The sequence below is a fragment of the Lemur catta genome, chromosome 20 (assembly GCF_020740605.2).
Source record: "Lemur catta isolate mLemCat1 chromosome 20, mLemCat1.pri, whole genome shotgun sequence".
NCBI lineage: Eukaryota > Metazoa > Chordata > Mammalia > Primates > Lemuridae > Lemur > Lemur catta.
The window spans coordinates 24,229,297-24,241,355 of NC_059147.1; the positions used below are offsets into that span (position 1 = coordinate 24,229,297).

Sequence of the window (12,059 nt, forward strand, 5' to 3'; positions counted from 1 at the left end):
CTCTAGGAACATCTGAGCCCCTCACAGACAAAACTGGAGGGGCATCGAAGAGTCTCAGATCAGGGTCTCTGCTACTCCAGGCCTTCACCCAATGCTCTGTCACATTTGATCTCCACTGTCCCTCCAGGATGAGTTCACAGTTGCTTCAAAGTTCAACAAGCCATTTCCCTGAATTTGGTTGAATGGTTCAACGCTCAGTACAGCACAGTCACTGGCGGGGCAGGCCAGTGTGGTCACCTCAGGACCCAAGGTTGGGAGCTGCCATGTGGCCCCTTCCTCCCTCTTGGGGCCAGAGAGCAGTGGACACTTGGGAGGGTGTGAGGGAGTCGGAGCAGGGCCGGGACTCTTCAGAGCAGGACTGATGGGCCAGTGCAGTCTTCCTGGGGACTGGGTGGCAGAGTCTTGCCCCATGGGTCGTGCCTCCTGGCAGACAGGCACCAGGACCTCACCAGCCCCAGAAGGTGGCTCAGGGACCCCAGGGGAACACCCCCAGCAGTTGAACACGGGCTGCTCTGCAACCTTGCTGAGCCAGAGAAAGTCTTTGAGTTAGACTGTGGTCTGGGGGTGACGGGGTTACGTGGATGTCTGAGCCCAGACAGAACACTGGCCTGGATTTTCCAGCATTTCGGGGTAGCCAGCGCTGACATTTGTTCCTGGTATTTCAGGGACCTGGAGTTTGCTATCCCAGGGATGGTGAGGTCTCTGGCACCCACAGGGAGGGCTGCTGGGCCCGGGAGTCCGGGCCACCTTTGGAGGGCTGGGGGCCTGGTGTGTGACTGGCCTGGGCTGCAGGGGGCTTGGGCCCCCTAATACACCAGCTCCTCCCGGGGGTCTGAGCCATACAGCTCCGCCAGCATCTTGAACCTGGGTCCCCAGTCGTTCAGGAAGTCGTAATCGATGTCGGAGTCGGCCGAATCGGTGCCGAGCGAGCTGAGGGACTCGGCGATGGACTCGGAGCCCTCGTAGCCGTAGATGTGCAGCGAGTCGTAGGGGGGGCCGCCGCCGTCCTGGTCCGCCTCGTCCTTCTTCGCCTCGATCATGGCCGCCATGTCCCCGGGCCCGCCGTGCGCCCCGGGCGTGTGTCGCGGGGGCTTCTGCACCTGGGCGTAGAGGGGCGGCCGCGCGTCCAGCGCGGGTCGCGGGGGCTTGGTCCCGCCTCGGCGCACCGAGTTGAGCACCGACACGTCGTAGCTGGTGGTGTCCATCTCGCCGCCGCCCTCCTCGTCGTAGGTGACCAGCTGCTCGTGGATCTCGGGCACGCTCCTGCCGTGGGCGCGGGCCTGCTTCCGGAGCCGCCGCCGCAGGAAGATGAGCAGCGCGATCACTGCCGCAGGACAGCAAAGGGACAGGTGTCAGGCCGGGCTCTCCCCGACCTCCGCCCCCTGGTCACCTGCTCCCTCCCGTCCTCCCTGGAAGTTCCTGGGCCAGCCCAGTCTCCCGGGCGCCTCCATGGCAAGGATGACACAGAAGGTTGGTTTGGTTCAGACCTTGGGGGGTGGGGGCACCTCCATCCCATGGGACACTCTCAGTCCTGACTGGCTGTCATCAACACTGGTGGGGATGGGCAGAGGGACAGGGTGGGGCTCCCTCAAGTTCATTCTCTTCTGCCAGTCTCAACCCATTTCCTGCATCCTCGTTTCCTCCGTCCCCAAGGCCACAGGGACACACCCTTCCTGCTATCTCCCAAAGGCCGGGCGGCTGGAGTTGGGGTGGAAATGGGGAAAGGGATGGAGTTAGGGTTTGGAGTGCAAAGATTCTGCGCTGTTACTTTGTGGCTGCTGCTGATGATGATGATGGATATGGCGCTGGTGATGCCATGCCCACTGCAGTGGCCGCGGCCACTCTCTTTGGCAGCTCCTGCAATCGTGCCTGGCACATCCTCATGTTCTCTCACTCAGTGTGGATACCACCATCCCCGGCACACAGTTAAGCACACTGAGCTCAGAGAGGCCAAGTGACTTGCCCGGAGTCCCCTGGGCAGGCAGCGGTGCAGGTGTTGGCCCTGCTCCGATCTCTGAGGGGTGTGGTTGTGCCGGGGGTCTCAGATCCCTGGGGGGCAGGTTGACCATGTGGTACAGAGAATTCCTAGGCTCTGTCCTTCCAGCTTCAAGTTACTTAAAAACTGTTACGTTTGTAAGTCAAGCTGGATGTCCAGGGAGACTACACCTCCCAGCCTCAGTTTCCTCGTCTATAAAATGGAAATGATGACTTCTCTGCTCTGTTTATATTCGGGAAGGAGCTTATGAGGTTAAATGCAATTCTGTGTGTGTGGGCGCCATCTTCATCATTATTATTAATTATTATTAAATGGGGGACCTGAGTCTGGCCTCTCTGCCCCAGAAGCCTCAGAAGAGGGGCCTCTCTGGGCCTCATCAGTGCAGGCCCAGGGCGATCTCTAACCACCTGAGGCCTTCCTCTAGCGGGATGGCTCCCGCCCCAGCATAGAGGGTGAAGTGCGGGGTAATTTGCACCCCTGGGAGGACCCTGGAGGAGCAACTGATGGCAGTTGGTGCATAAGCAACTTCTCGGTGGGAAGACACTGGGGTGTAGCTCCACAAAGCTACAGTTACTCCTGGTGGAAATTTCCGGATAACTCCCCTCCATTGGCTGCCTCCCTTGCCTGCTTCACTCCCCTCTTCCTTAGGAGGGTCCCAGGGAAATAAATCACCTTCCACCTAAGCCACTTGGCACAAATCCTTGTCCCAGGGTTGCTTCCTGGGAAACCCAAACTAAGGCAAGGCCTCAAGTGCTAAAATTTCTAAGGCCCAAGGGAAAAAAAAAAATCTGTCAAGGCTGGAGGAATGCTGTAAAAGGAAAGAAAGCACGTGGAGACAATCTAAATGAGAAGTTTCTCAACTTTCCATTTTAGAACTGGATCCTTTTTTTTTTCTTTTTCAAAAATAGGTTTTATGTAAATACATGCCCAGAACAATGCCTGGCACCCTGTAAGTGCTCAAAATATCTAAGTGGAATGAGTGACTGTTATGTATATGTTATTTTAAAGTGGAGCCGGCCTGACCGAGTGGGGGCGGGGTCTTGAGCCCCGTCTCAGGCCCCGCCCCTCCCCTCCCCTCCACACCTGGAGGCCCCGGGTGGGCGGAGCTCAGAGGTGCGCTGCGGGCTGGAGGCAGGGTTGGGCCTCGATCCCTGGCCTCCGCTCCTCCCGGGAAGTCCCCGCACTGACCTGTGACGGTGAGGATGCACAGGAAGATGGCCACCAGTGCCTGGATGCTGACGCCCACCTGCGGGGCCAAATCCTCACAGAAGGTGAACTCGCCGCGCTGGTTGCACTTGCACACGGCCACGGTCAGCGTGCTGGTGCCTGTGAGGCTCGGCCTCCCATTGTCTGAGATGACCACGGGCAGGAAGTGGACCTTGGCTCGTTCCCGATCAAATTGCCCGTACTTGACCGTGATGTTGGCAGTGTTATCTGGAAACACCAAGGCGGCGGAATCAGGCTTCGCCAGGAGTGCCCACCCCCCGTTGGCCACACAGATGGAGGAACCTGCCTCCTCCAGGGAGCCCTCCCTGACTGTGCCAGGGCTGCTTCTCTGCCCCGTGCACCCCTTGCCTCTTGTTTCAGCTGTTTGCGTGCAGGCCTGCTCCTCCACAGAAGGGATATTTGGGGCAGCTGTTTTGACTCAGCCTCCAAGAACGCCTTGGCCAGAAGGTAAAACCCTCGCTTTCTGCGTCAGTGTGCAACTGATATGCCTAACCCCTTCCTCTTCCCTAACCCCACTCAAATAACGGGCTTTTCTCTTTCGGCTGAATGAATTAATGTGTTGTTTCAAGTTTTGACAAGCAATTGGGAAAAATAAGAAAGTGTTTTAGCATTAGGCTAACTTCTAAAGCAGTTTCTGCTATTCCTGAAAATCCCTTGTTATAAAGGAGGTTTGTGACAGTAAAAATGACACACAGGCTCCCTGGGGCACAGAGAGAATAATGACATATATAACCAAGCGTTTCCTGGCTGGTTTGGAACTGGGAAGGTGCTCAGGTCCAGATATTGGCTTCCCCTCCCAGCTCCAGTCAGTGGTTGCTCTGCATAAGAATTCTCCAGGGAGCTTTGTAACCATTCTGATTGTCAGACCCCTCCCTTTCCCTTATACACACACACACGAACATATTAATATTTCTGATTCACTGGTTCTGGGCAGAGGCCAGATAATCTGCCTTTTGTGGGCTCCTGGAAGGATGCCAATGGTCAGAGGAGGGTGGCGGGGACTCCCTGCCCCAGGACTGACTGAGCTCCGGGGGGTCAGCACACTCAGGAAGCCAACGGCAAAGCTAGGGGCGGCCTCTTTTAGATTCCAAATGAAGGCCAATTACATCTCATTATTCAGAATTACATTTTGGTATTAAGTCTATTATAACTGAAAATAAACGACGTGCCCCTGACACTTTATGGGAGACATGAGAGATTTTGACATGCAGGACACTCGCGATGTAAGTGAGGCTGAGACCAACGGGCTGGCCTCCTGCTTGCATGTGGGTGTCTTCCGGGTGGCCCTGAGCGTTCCCACCCCACTGCAGACCCCTGCTCTGAGGTGGGACTGCGGGGGACACTGGGCATGGGGAGATGTAATTTTACCACATTATTTGCTCCTAAAGACAGCTGGATGTTGAACGGTCTGTCATCGACTGTCAACACATCAGGGCCACCTTCCCCATCCCACAGGACACTCCTAAAGGACAGGTCTGTGGCTGATCCCCTGGGTCTGCCCCCCACTCTCAGGGACCTAACTCCCAGCCTTCCTCAAAGGTGGCAAAGCGGCAGCTTCAACACAGGGCTCTTCCTCAACTGCAGTCTTGCCAATCAGAGACAGGCAGGGATGCCACCCCGTGCTGGGTGAAGGGTCACTCTCTTTTAGACCCAAGGGGAATTTTCTCTATTTTTCTGCGGAAGTTGCAGAGGCCATGGAAGCTCGCCTACTTTGGGCTGGAATGAAATTAACTCGGCATCATCACCCCAGTCAGCACATACTCGTCAGAAGCCCCACTGATGACATCTTGGGGCGTACCCAGTGGTCAGTAGTCATTGCAGATGAATTAAAGCAAAGCTCACAGTGTCCTTGGGATTTAGGATGTCATATTTCCAGTTTTGACTCTTTGGGAGTGACCTCAAAATTCCACCCCATAAAGCAGTTTGCAGTTTTGCTGGGGCACGGAGACCCCAGTGTGGGAAGGGAGCCCTTGGCTAGTTCGTGAACCGAGCTGACTGCCAGCACCCCTAAGTCTGTTCTGTACTCCTCGCTGACCTGAGCATTTATGGGGGAGCGGCAGGCCATGTGCACTTGGCAATTTGGTCAAGACTACAGTGCAGGTGGCCAGAGTTGTATGAAGTATCCTGCAATTTGAAAATCCCAGCGGGGGCCCCGATTTGTTGGCTTGGTCCTTGACCCTGGTGCTTCCAGACTCAAACAACCTCCCCCCTGACTCTTCTAAGAGCCAACTGACTGCTTTGCTGCGCACCGTGATTATCCGTGAGGGTGAAGTTGCTGTCCTCAGTGGTCAGGGCAAATTTGAACTTCACGTTTTGTGGCGTTATGTCCTTGTCGATTGCGGAGATCTGCAGGACCAGCTGGAATGTGGAAGATGGGGGAAGGTCAGTGGGTGTTGGGGTGGCCTGAGGTTCAGTGATGGAGACTTTAGGTTTAGATGTGACCATGGCTGCCTGTCACCTGCAACACTAACCTATTGAGGTCTTCATAAAGCCACTCTTTCTATTCCCGCTCCCCACCCCCCACTGCTAATCTATGCTCCAGATATTTTCTCCAAGCCTCAGTTTCTCCATCTGCAAAATGGGGATAATGTTACTTATCCTCCTCTGGCTGTTACAGGTTACATTAAGCTCAGTGGAACTCCAGCTGGCTGTGGGTGGGTGGTTCTGCCCCTCATCCACCCCAGGGTGGCGCTGCCTCACCCTCCCACCTGAGTCAGACTCACCTTGCCCTGGGCGGCGTTCTCACACACTTTGGGCTCATAGGGCTGGGCAAACTCAGGGGCATTGTCATTCTCATCTAGAACTTCAATGTGGACTTGCACGATGGATTCTTTGCCTGTGGGGATCCCTGCAAGGAAGAGGACTTGTCACCACAATGGGTTTAGCTGATGCTGGCCCCAGGGGGTGGGAAGTGTGTGGATATGTAGTCCAGGAGGGCTGCCTGGAGGCCACGTTTGCTGGAAGAGGCTATAGAAGAGAGGCCATCGATGGTGTTCTGGGGCAAATCTTCATACATAAGCAGATTTATGAACTATTACTTACTTGTAAGAATCAAAAAGGTAAACAACCTAAGAGCACTAAAAAATTTAATCCAATCTAATCCTCCAAACCAATAATTTAATCAAGTAGCTAAATTAATTTAGATAAATAAATGTGATTTATGTAATTAAATACATAAAATTAATTAATTAGAAAAGGATTAAAAAGGTAAATGACCTAGTGAGATTGGGTTAATAAATTAGGCCACTAGAAAAGAATGGAATGTGGCCATTCACAATGCCCCTGTAAATTACATTTTAAAAATATAATTAAAAAAATATTAGTACCATGAGAAAATGGTTCTGGAATAAGGTTAAGTAAAAACACAGGATATGATATTTTATACAAATATTATGATCTCATTTATATAAAAATATGTACAGAAAAAAGACCAGAGAAAATACATGAGTGTTCTAACAGTAATTGTCGCTCCATGGTGGTATGGGGGGGGCATTATTTTCTTCTCTTTTTCTGTATTTTCTATATTAAAAAAATTTAAATTTAAAAATTATATGAATGGGATTAGGAGGAGAAGAAAAGGGCAAAGGCTGATCTGGCGAAACAAGCAGGAGTCCATTGCAGTTGGGGGAATTGAATCTGGGTGGGTCCTGCAGGGGGCAGGGGCCCTTCAGGGTAGCACCTGGGGGATCTGGCCAAGTCACCCCCTCTCTGGGCCCTGGTGGGCTTCTGGGAAAAGTGGGAATATTAATCCTTCTCCTGGAGGGTGGTTGTGATGTTCTCATCTAGATAAAGGATGCAAAATCCCAACATTTGCCCTTCCCTCTGGCAAGAGATACAGTTTCTGGAGAACCTGCCAGTCTCAGAGTTGGAAGCTGCTTCAGAATTTGAATTCAACTCATTAACTGGTACATAGAACCGCACCCCCTAGCATTTCCCAAACATCCAGGATAATAAAAATCACACGGCACTTGTTAAACGCATGTTCCTTGGCGTCATCTCTGGCTCACTGAACCAGAATCTCCAGGGAGGAGTTTGAGAGCTCTGCGCTTAATAGGTGCCTTAGGTGATTCTCATTGCAGACACACCTGCACAGCCTGTTTTATAACAGGGCTTCTTAGACTGTCATGTGCTGACGTTCTTATTCAGTGTTGGGGTGAGGCTTGAGGTTCTGTGATCCCAACAAGGTCTCCTGTGATGTAGATGCTGCTGGTTCAAGAACTACACTTGGACTTGGAAGCTCTGTATCATCCCAGCAAGGGGGGTTTCGGCAGGTACTTGTAATACCTCTAGAGACGCCAAATGACAGGTTACGCCTGTTTGGAAAGGATGAGGGGAAAGGAAAAGAGCCCAGGTCCCCTGGCAGATGGGGCCACTCACCACTAGAATCCAGTTCTTTGGCTTCCACAGTCAGGTTATACCAGGGGTAGATTTCTCGGTCCAGTTCTTTCTCATTGTAAATGTCCCCCTGTTTGGTTACTTGGAAGAATTGGCCTTTGTCACTGGTCCTGCGGACGGAGTATCTGCCCAGAGGAGAGAGTTTCATGGCTTTCCATTGTTCTTTGCTGAGTCCAAACTCCCCAGCATGACAGACAAGGCCCTGGGGGATTTGTTCCCTGCTTCCTTCTCCGTCTGCCCCCTCACTGCCCATTGCACCCCACCACTCAGAGCAACGAGCAGACCTACACGGCAAGATTCAGGGGAGCGAGATAATGTCTTTGATCTTAGCGATGTTGCCATCCCTGGACTGCAGGTGGTACCTGAGACCTTCATTAACACTGTCAGCTGAGCAGGTGACATTATCCCACAGCTGGGATTGGTTTTTGTGATTAATGAAAAGATAGTTGGGCAAGAACCAGGAAGAAATACAAAAGGAGCTGGAAGAAATAACTAATTGAAAGGAAATTAAATTTGCAAAGTAAAAATTTTAAAAAGTTCTTTTGGAAATCAGGAAAAAGTTATGAAAAGATAAATATATATATTTAATATATAAACATATATATGAATAATAGTTGCTATTACTGAAAAAAATTCCAGAACAAATAGAACAGGAAAAACAGAAAATATAATAAGAGAAAACTTTCCTGATCTGAAGAAAAGCCGTAGTCTACAGTTTAAAAGACGTCATTGATATGAGGCATCATTTTAAAAAGGGAACATACGTAGGCATATCCTGATGACACTTGTGAATTTCAAGGGTATGTGAAGAAATGGAAAAGAGTCCAGATAGAAAAAATAAATTCCTTATGAAGAAAGAACAATAAGACTTGCCCCAGATGCCCCACAAAATCAAATGCTAGAACTCACCGATAGTATTTTTGAAGGGATGATTTTATAATCTGAGGGTTATATGAACACATATAGGTGTTATTAAAATAGGAAGGCAAAGAAATAAGATAGTTGGAAACGTAAGAGCTCAGAAAGTATATCACCCACAAAGATGAGTCTTGAAAAAAAATGTTTGAAAACTTACTCCATGTGACTAAGTGTCTCAATATAAAGTAAAAACCTGGTTCAGGAGAAATTAAAATGGAACTATTGATTTCTTTATCATACATAGGGAAGCAATGGTGTATGTGTGCGTGTGCTTGTGTATATGTATGTGTGTGTGTGTGTGTGTGTGTGTAATATTTTTAACTAGAAAAGGTAGGTCCAGGAAAACATTTAAAATTTTACAGATAGAAGTAAATTTCACTGGTAGAAGCAAAAATGGATGTACTCTATCCAAATACCTAGGAGGAAAAAAAAATGAAAAAAAATAGACTATATAGCAAAGATGGGGGAAAAAGAAAAAAGACATTAAGCTTGAGAAATGGGAAATGTGAAACAACATAAAAGAAGTAAGATCAGATGCATCATTTCTGATGAAAAATGTAAATAGGTTAAACACAAAGCTTTTAAGTTTAGATTAAAAAGCAAAGCCAACTATTAATACACTCTGTTTTCAAGAGACAACTTAATGCCAAATGATCTGGAAGGGTTAAAACTAAAAGTTGGAAAATTTTTATCATGCAAATATGAATAACACGAAAACAGGGCCGACAAATCCAACATCAGGAACATGGAATTGAAGGCAAAATGTTTAAGCAGAACAAATTGGGTAATTTCATAGGGTATACGTTACAAGTCATATTAAAATAGTTACAAACCTTTGTTAACAGAATAGAAAAATTTAAATACATAAAGCTTAGATATTCTAAGAAAAAATGGACACAAATACAATTGTATTACATCACAAAACAAGCTAATACAACACAAAGTGAAAAAAGAAAGAAAAAAATGTACTGTCTAACTCTCTAATTAAAAAAGAAAAAACAAGCTAATGCAAAACCAAAAAAAATCCTACTACTTGTAAATGAAAAGAAAAAATCAAGTCAATCCCTTAAACCCTTGGACCAAGAAACAAAAATTATGCCATACAGACTATTTTGAATAGAATGGCAATGAAAACAGTAGTCCCAGATGAGACCAAACAGAAGGACATATTTTGTCCTTAATACCATAGAAACATTAACTTGCCCCAAATGAATATATAAACACATTCTCATTAGAATTCTAATTTTTAAAAAACTGGATAAAATAAATTAAAATACATTAAAGTTCATAAAAGGAAAAATGTTTGAGAATGGATAAAAAATTACATAAAATAAACAGCAAGGGAGGGACTTTTACGTACACCTAAGATTTAGTGTAAAGCTAGTACAACAAAACAGCATGGCTTTGCTACAGAACGATAGAACACAGAATTCAGAAATAGATTCAGGAACTTAGTATGTAACAAAAGTGAGAAATGATGACTTATTTGGTAAATGGTCCTGGCAGAATTGGCTACCCATCTGGAATAAAATAAGATGGGATTGAATACATACTATCAAATATTTTGTGGCTCTACAAAGTGTGCATTAGAGCTATATCTGTTGTTCCAGAGGGTAGGGGAGAAGAGCAAATATTGATGAAATGAGCATGGCATGATCCAAAAAAAAAAAAAATTTAAAAACAAACACCGAAGACAAAACACACAATAAGTCCACTGTAAATGTATTTGGATGGGCATGAAGAAAGGTGTCACAGGAACACATGAAGCCACTAACACGGGTTATCTGAGAGTGGGGATTATCAATGTTTTCTTGATAGATCTTGGTGGTGTTTCACTGTGTGAAATGAACGATTCTTACTTTTGTGGTTTGGGGAAGACACATTTAATATTAATAAAACATTTTCAGTGAAGGGGCTTCAGGTGTATCACCTGACTACTTGCTCTCTTGACTGTCAGATCTCACTAGATGGGAGACGTGGTCCCAAGAACAAGCCTTTAAGGTGGAACAGGGGACAGGCAGCTCCGGTGGCAGGACCAGGGTAGGCAGGGGAGCCTGAGGAGGACAAGATCCCAGCCTGCCGAGCGGGTTAGGGGAAGAGCTGCGGCTTCTTGTGCCGCTGCCACATCCCATGTAAATGCTGGGAGGAGCCAGTTTCCCTCTCTGAGTCCTGGTGTCAAACCAGCAGGCATAGGGACCTCGATGCCAGGACTGTCCTTGTCATCGTCATCCACACACGCGCCACCCCCTTACCCAATGTTGTGCCGCGTCTCATCGGGGTCCATGGCCAGCACCGAGCCGACGGGCTGTTTCTTCTTGTTCTCCTGCAGCTGGAAGTGGTAGAAGGGCCGCTGGAAGACGGGGGGCTCGTCCACGTCTGTGACGTTGATGATGACCCGCGCTTTGTTCCTGTTGGAGGTGCCGCCCAGGTATCTGAGGTTGATGGTGGGGTCTGTGGCCTCGATGGTGAAGCTGTACTGCCGGATGCGTTCGTAGTCCAGGGGCTGCGTGAGGGGAAAGCATGGTGAGCGCCTGTCCTGGGCCAAGCACGTGGCGTGTGATTGTCACAGCAACCCTGCAGGTAGTACCCGGGTGACACCCATGTAACAGACGAGGGGCCCACGGCCTGAACAAGTGATATTTCCAAGGTCATCGAGAGTGTGGCTGGGCCTGACGTCTGTCTTCAGCTGCTCCCTGTTTCATCTCAGCAGCCTCTGGCCACACCCCCACCTCTGGCTCTGTGTCTGGCCCTGTTCCGAGTACGGGGGACATTCGGTGGATCATCCACGGTCCTGCTCTCAAGGGGATCACAGTCTAGTGGTTCTACCCACAGGTCCTTGAGGACATGCCTTTTCTTTGTGCCTTTCCTCGAGATGCTTCTCCTGCCCTGCCTGCCCGGCAAACTCCTACTCATCCCTCAGGAAGCCAGTCAGAAGGTACCCAGATGCGCTCTCAGAGGCCCCTCCTGACAGAGGTGATCGTTCCCTGTGTGGCGCTGTTGTGTAACAGTCGCGCTCGGCTGTGCTTTCCGGTTATGCCTCCGTCTTCCCCGCTCAGAGAGCGTTGCTGACGCTGGAAGCTGAGTCTGCCTCCCCTCGGTGTCTCTGAGCACGGGGCTGGCCCAGAGAAGGACTCAGAACCCCCCGTCCTCTGCAAGGCCATTCCGGAGGCATTTTTATGCCCCTGACAGGACCTCTCCCTCCTCTTCCAGGCCACGTCTGGCTGACTTCTCTGACTGTAGGCAGCAGCCACTGTTGGTGGCCGTCTGTGTCCCGGCAGCACTCATTGTTTCCTTCATGCCCGCGGCTTTCTACTGGCCGGGACGCAGGGCAGGCCAGAGAGCGCCAGGGCGTTCATGCCCCCAGGGGCGGCCATTGGTCAACACCCCGCAGAGAGTTGGGGTATAAACACCCCGCCTCCCTCCCCCTCAGCAGCTGCAGTTCTGAATGTGTTCCACACTGTCCCCCAGATGTCCCTGTGGGATTAGGGCCTCTCCCTGCCCACAGTGATACCTGCTCATTAAT

General features: G+C 49.5%; 1 protein-coding gene across 1 annotated transcript in view; it reads right to left on the reverse strand.

The window, feature by feature from the left end:
- Positions 1 to 219: 219 nt before the first annotated feature.
- Positions 220 to 12,059, reverse strand: part of CDH5 (cadherin 5) — a 30,922-nt gene continuing 19,082 nt past the window's right edge. Inside the window, exons 7-12 of the mRNA XM_045533144.1 lie at positions 10,789 to 11,039; positions 7,601 to 7,743; positions 5,947 to 6,071; positions 5,473 to 5,581; positions 3,185 to 3,430; positions 220 to 1,324 (exon numbers count right to left, since the gene is read on the reverse strand). Of these exons, the coding sequence (XP_045389100.1) occupies positions 807 to 1,324; positions 3,185 to 3,430; positions 5,473 to 5,581; positions 5,947 to 6,071; positions 7,601 to 7,743; positions 10,789 to 11,039 (1,392 nt within the window). The 3' untranslated portion in view covers positions 220 to 806. The remainder of the gene's footprint in view (positions 1,325 to 3,184; positions 3,431 to 5,472; positions 5,582 to 5,946; positions 6,072 to 7,600; positions 7,744 to 10,788; positions 11,040 to 12,059) is intronic.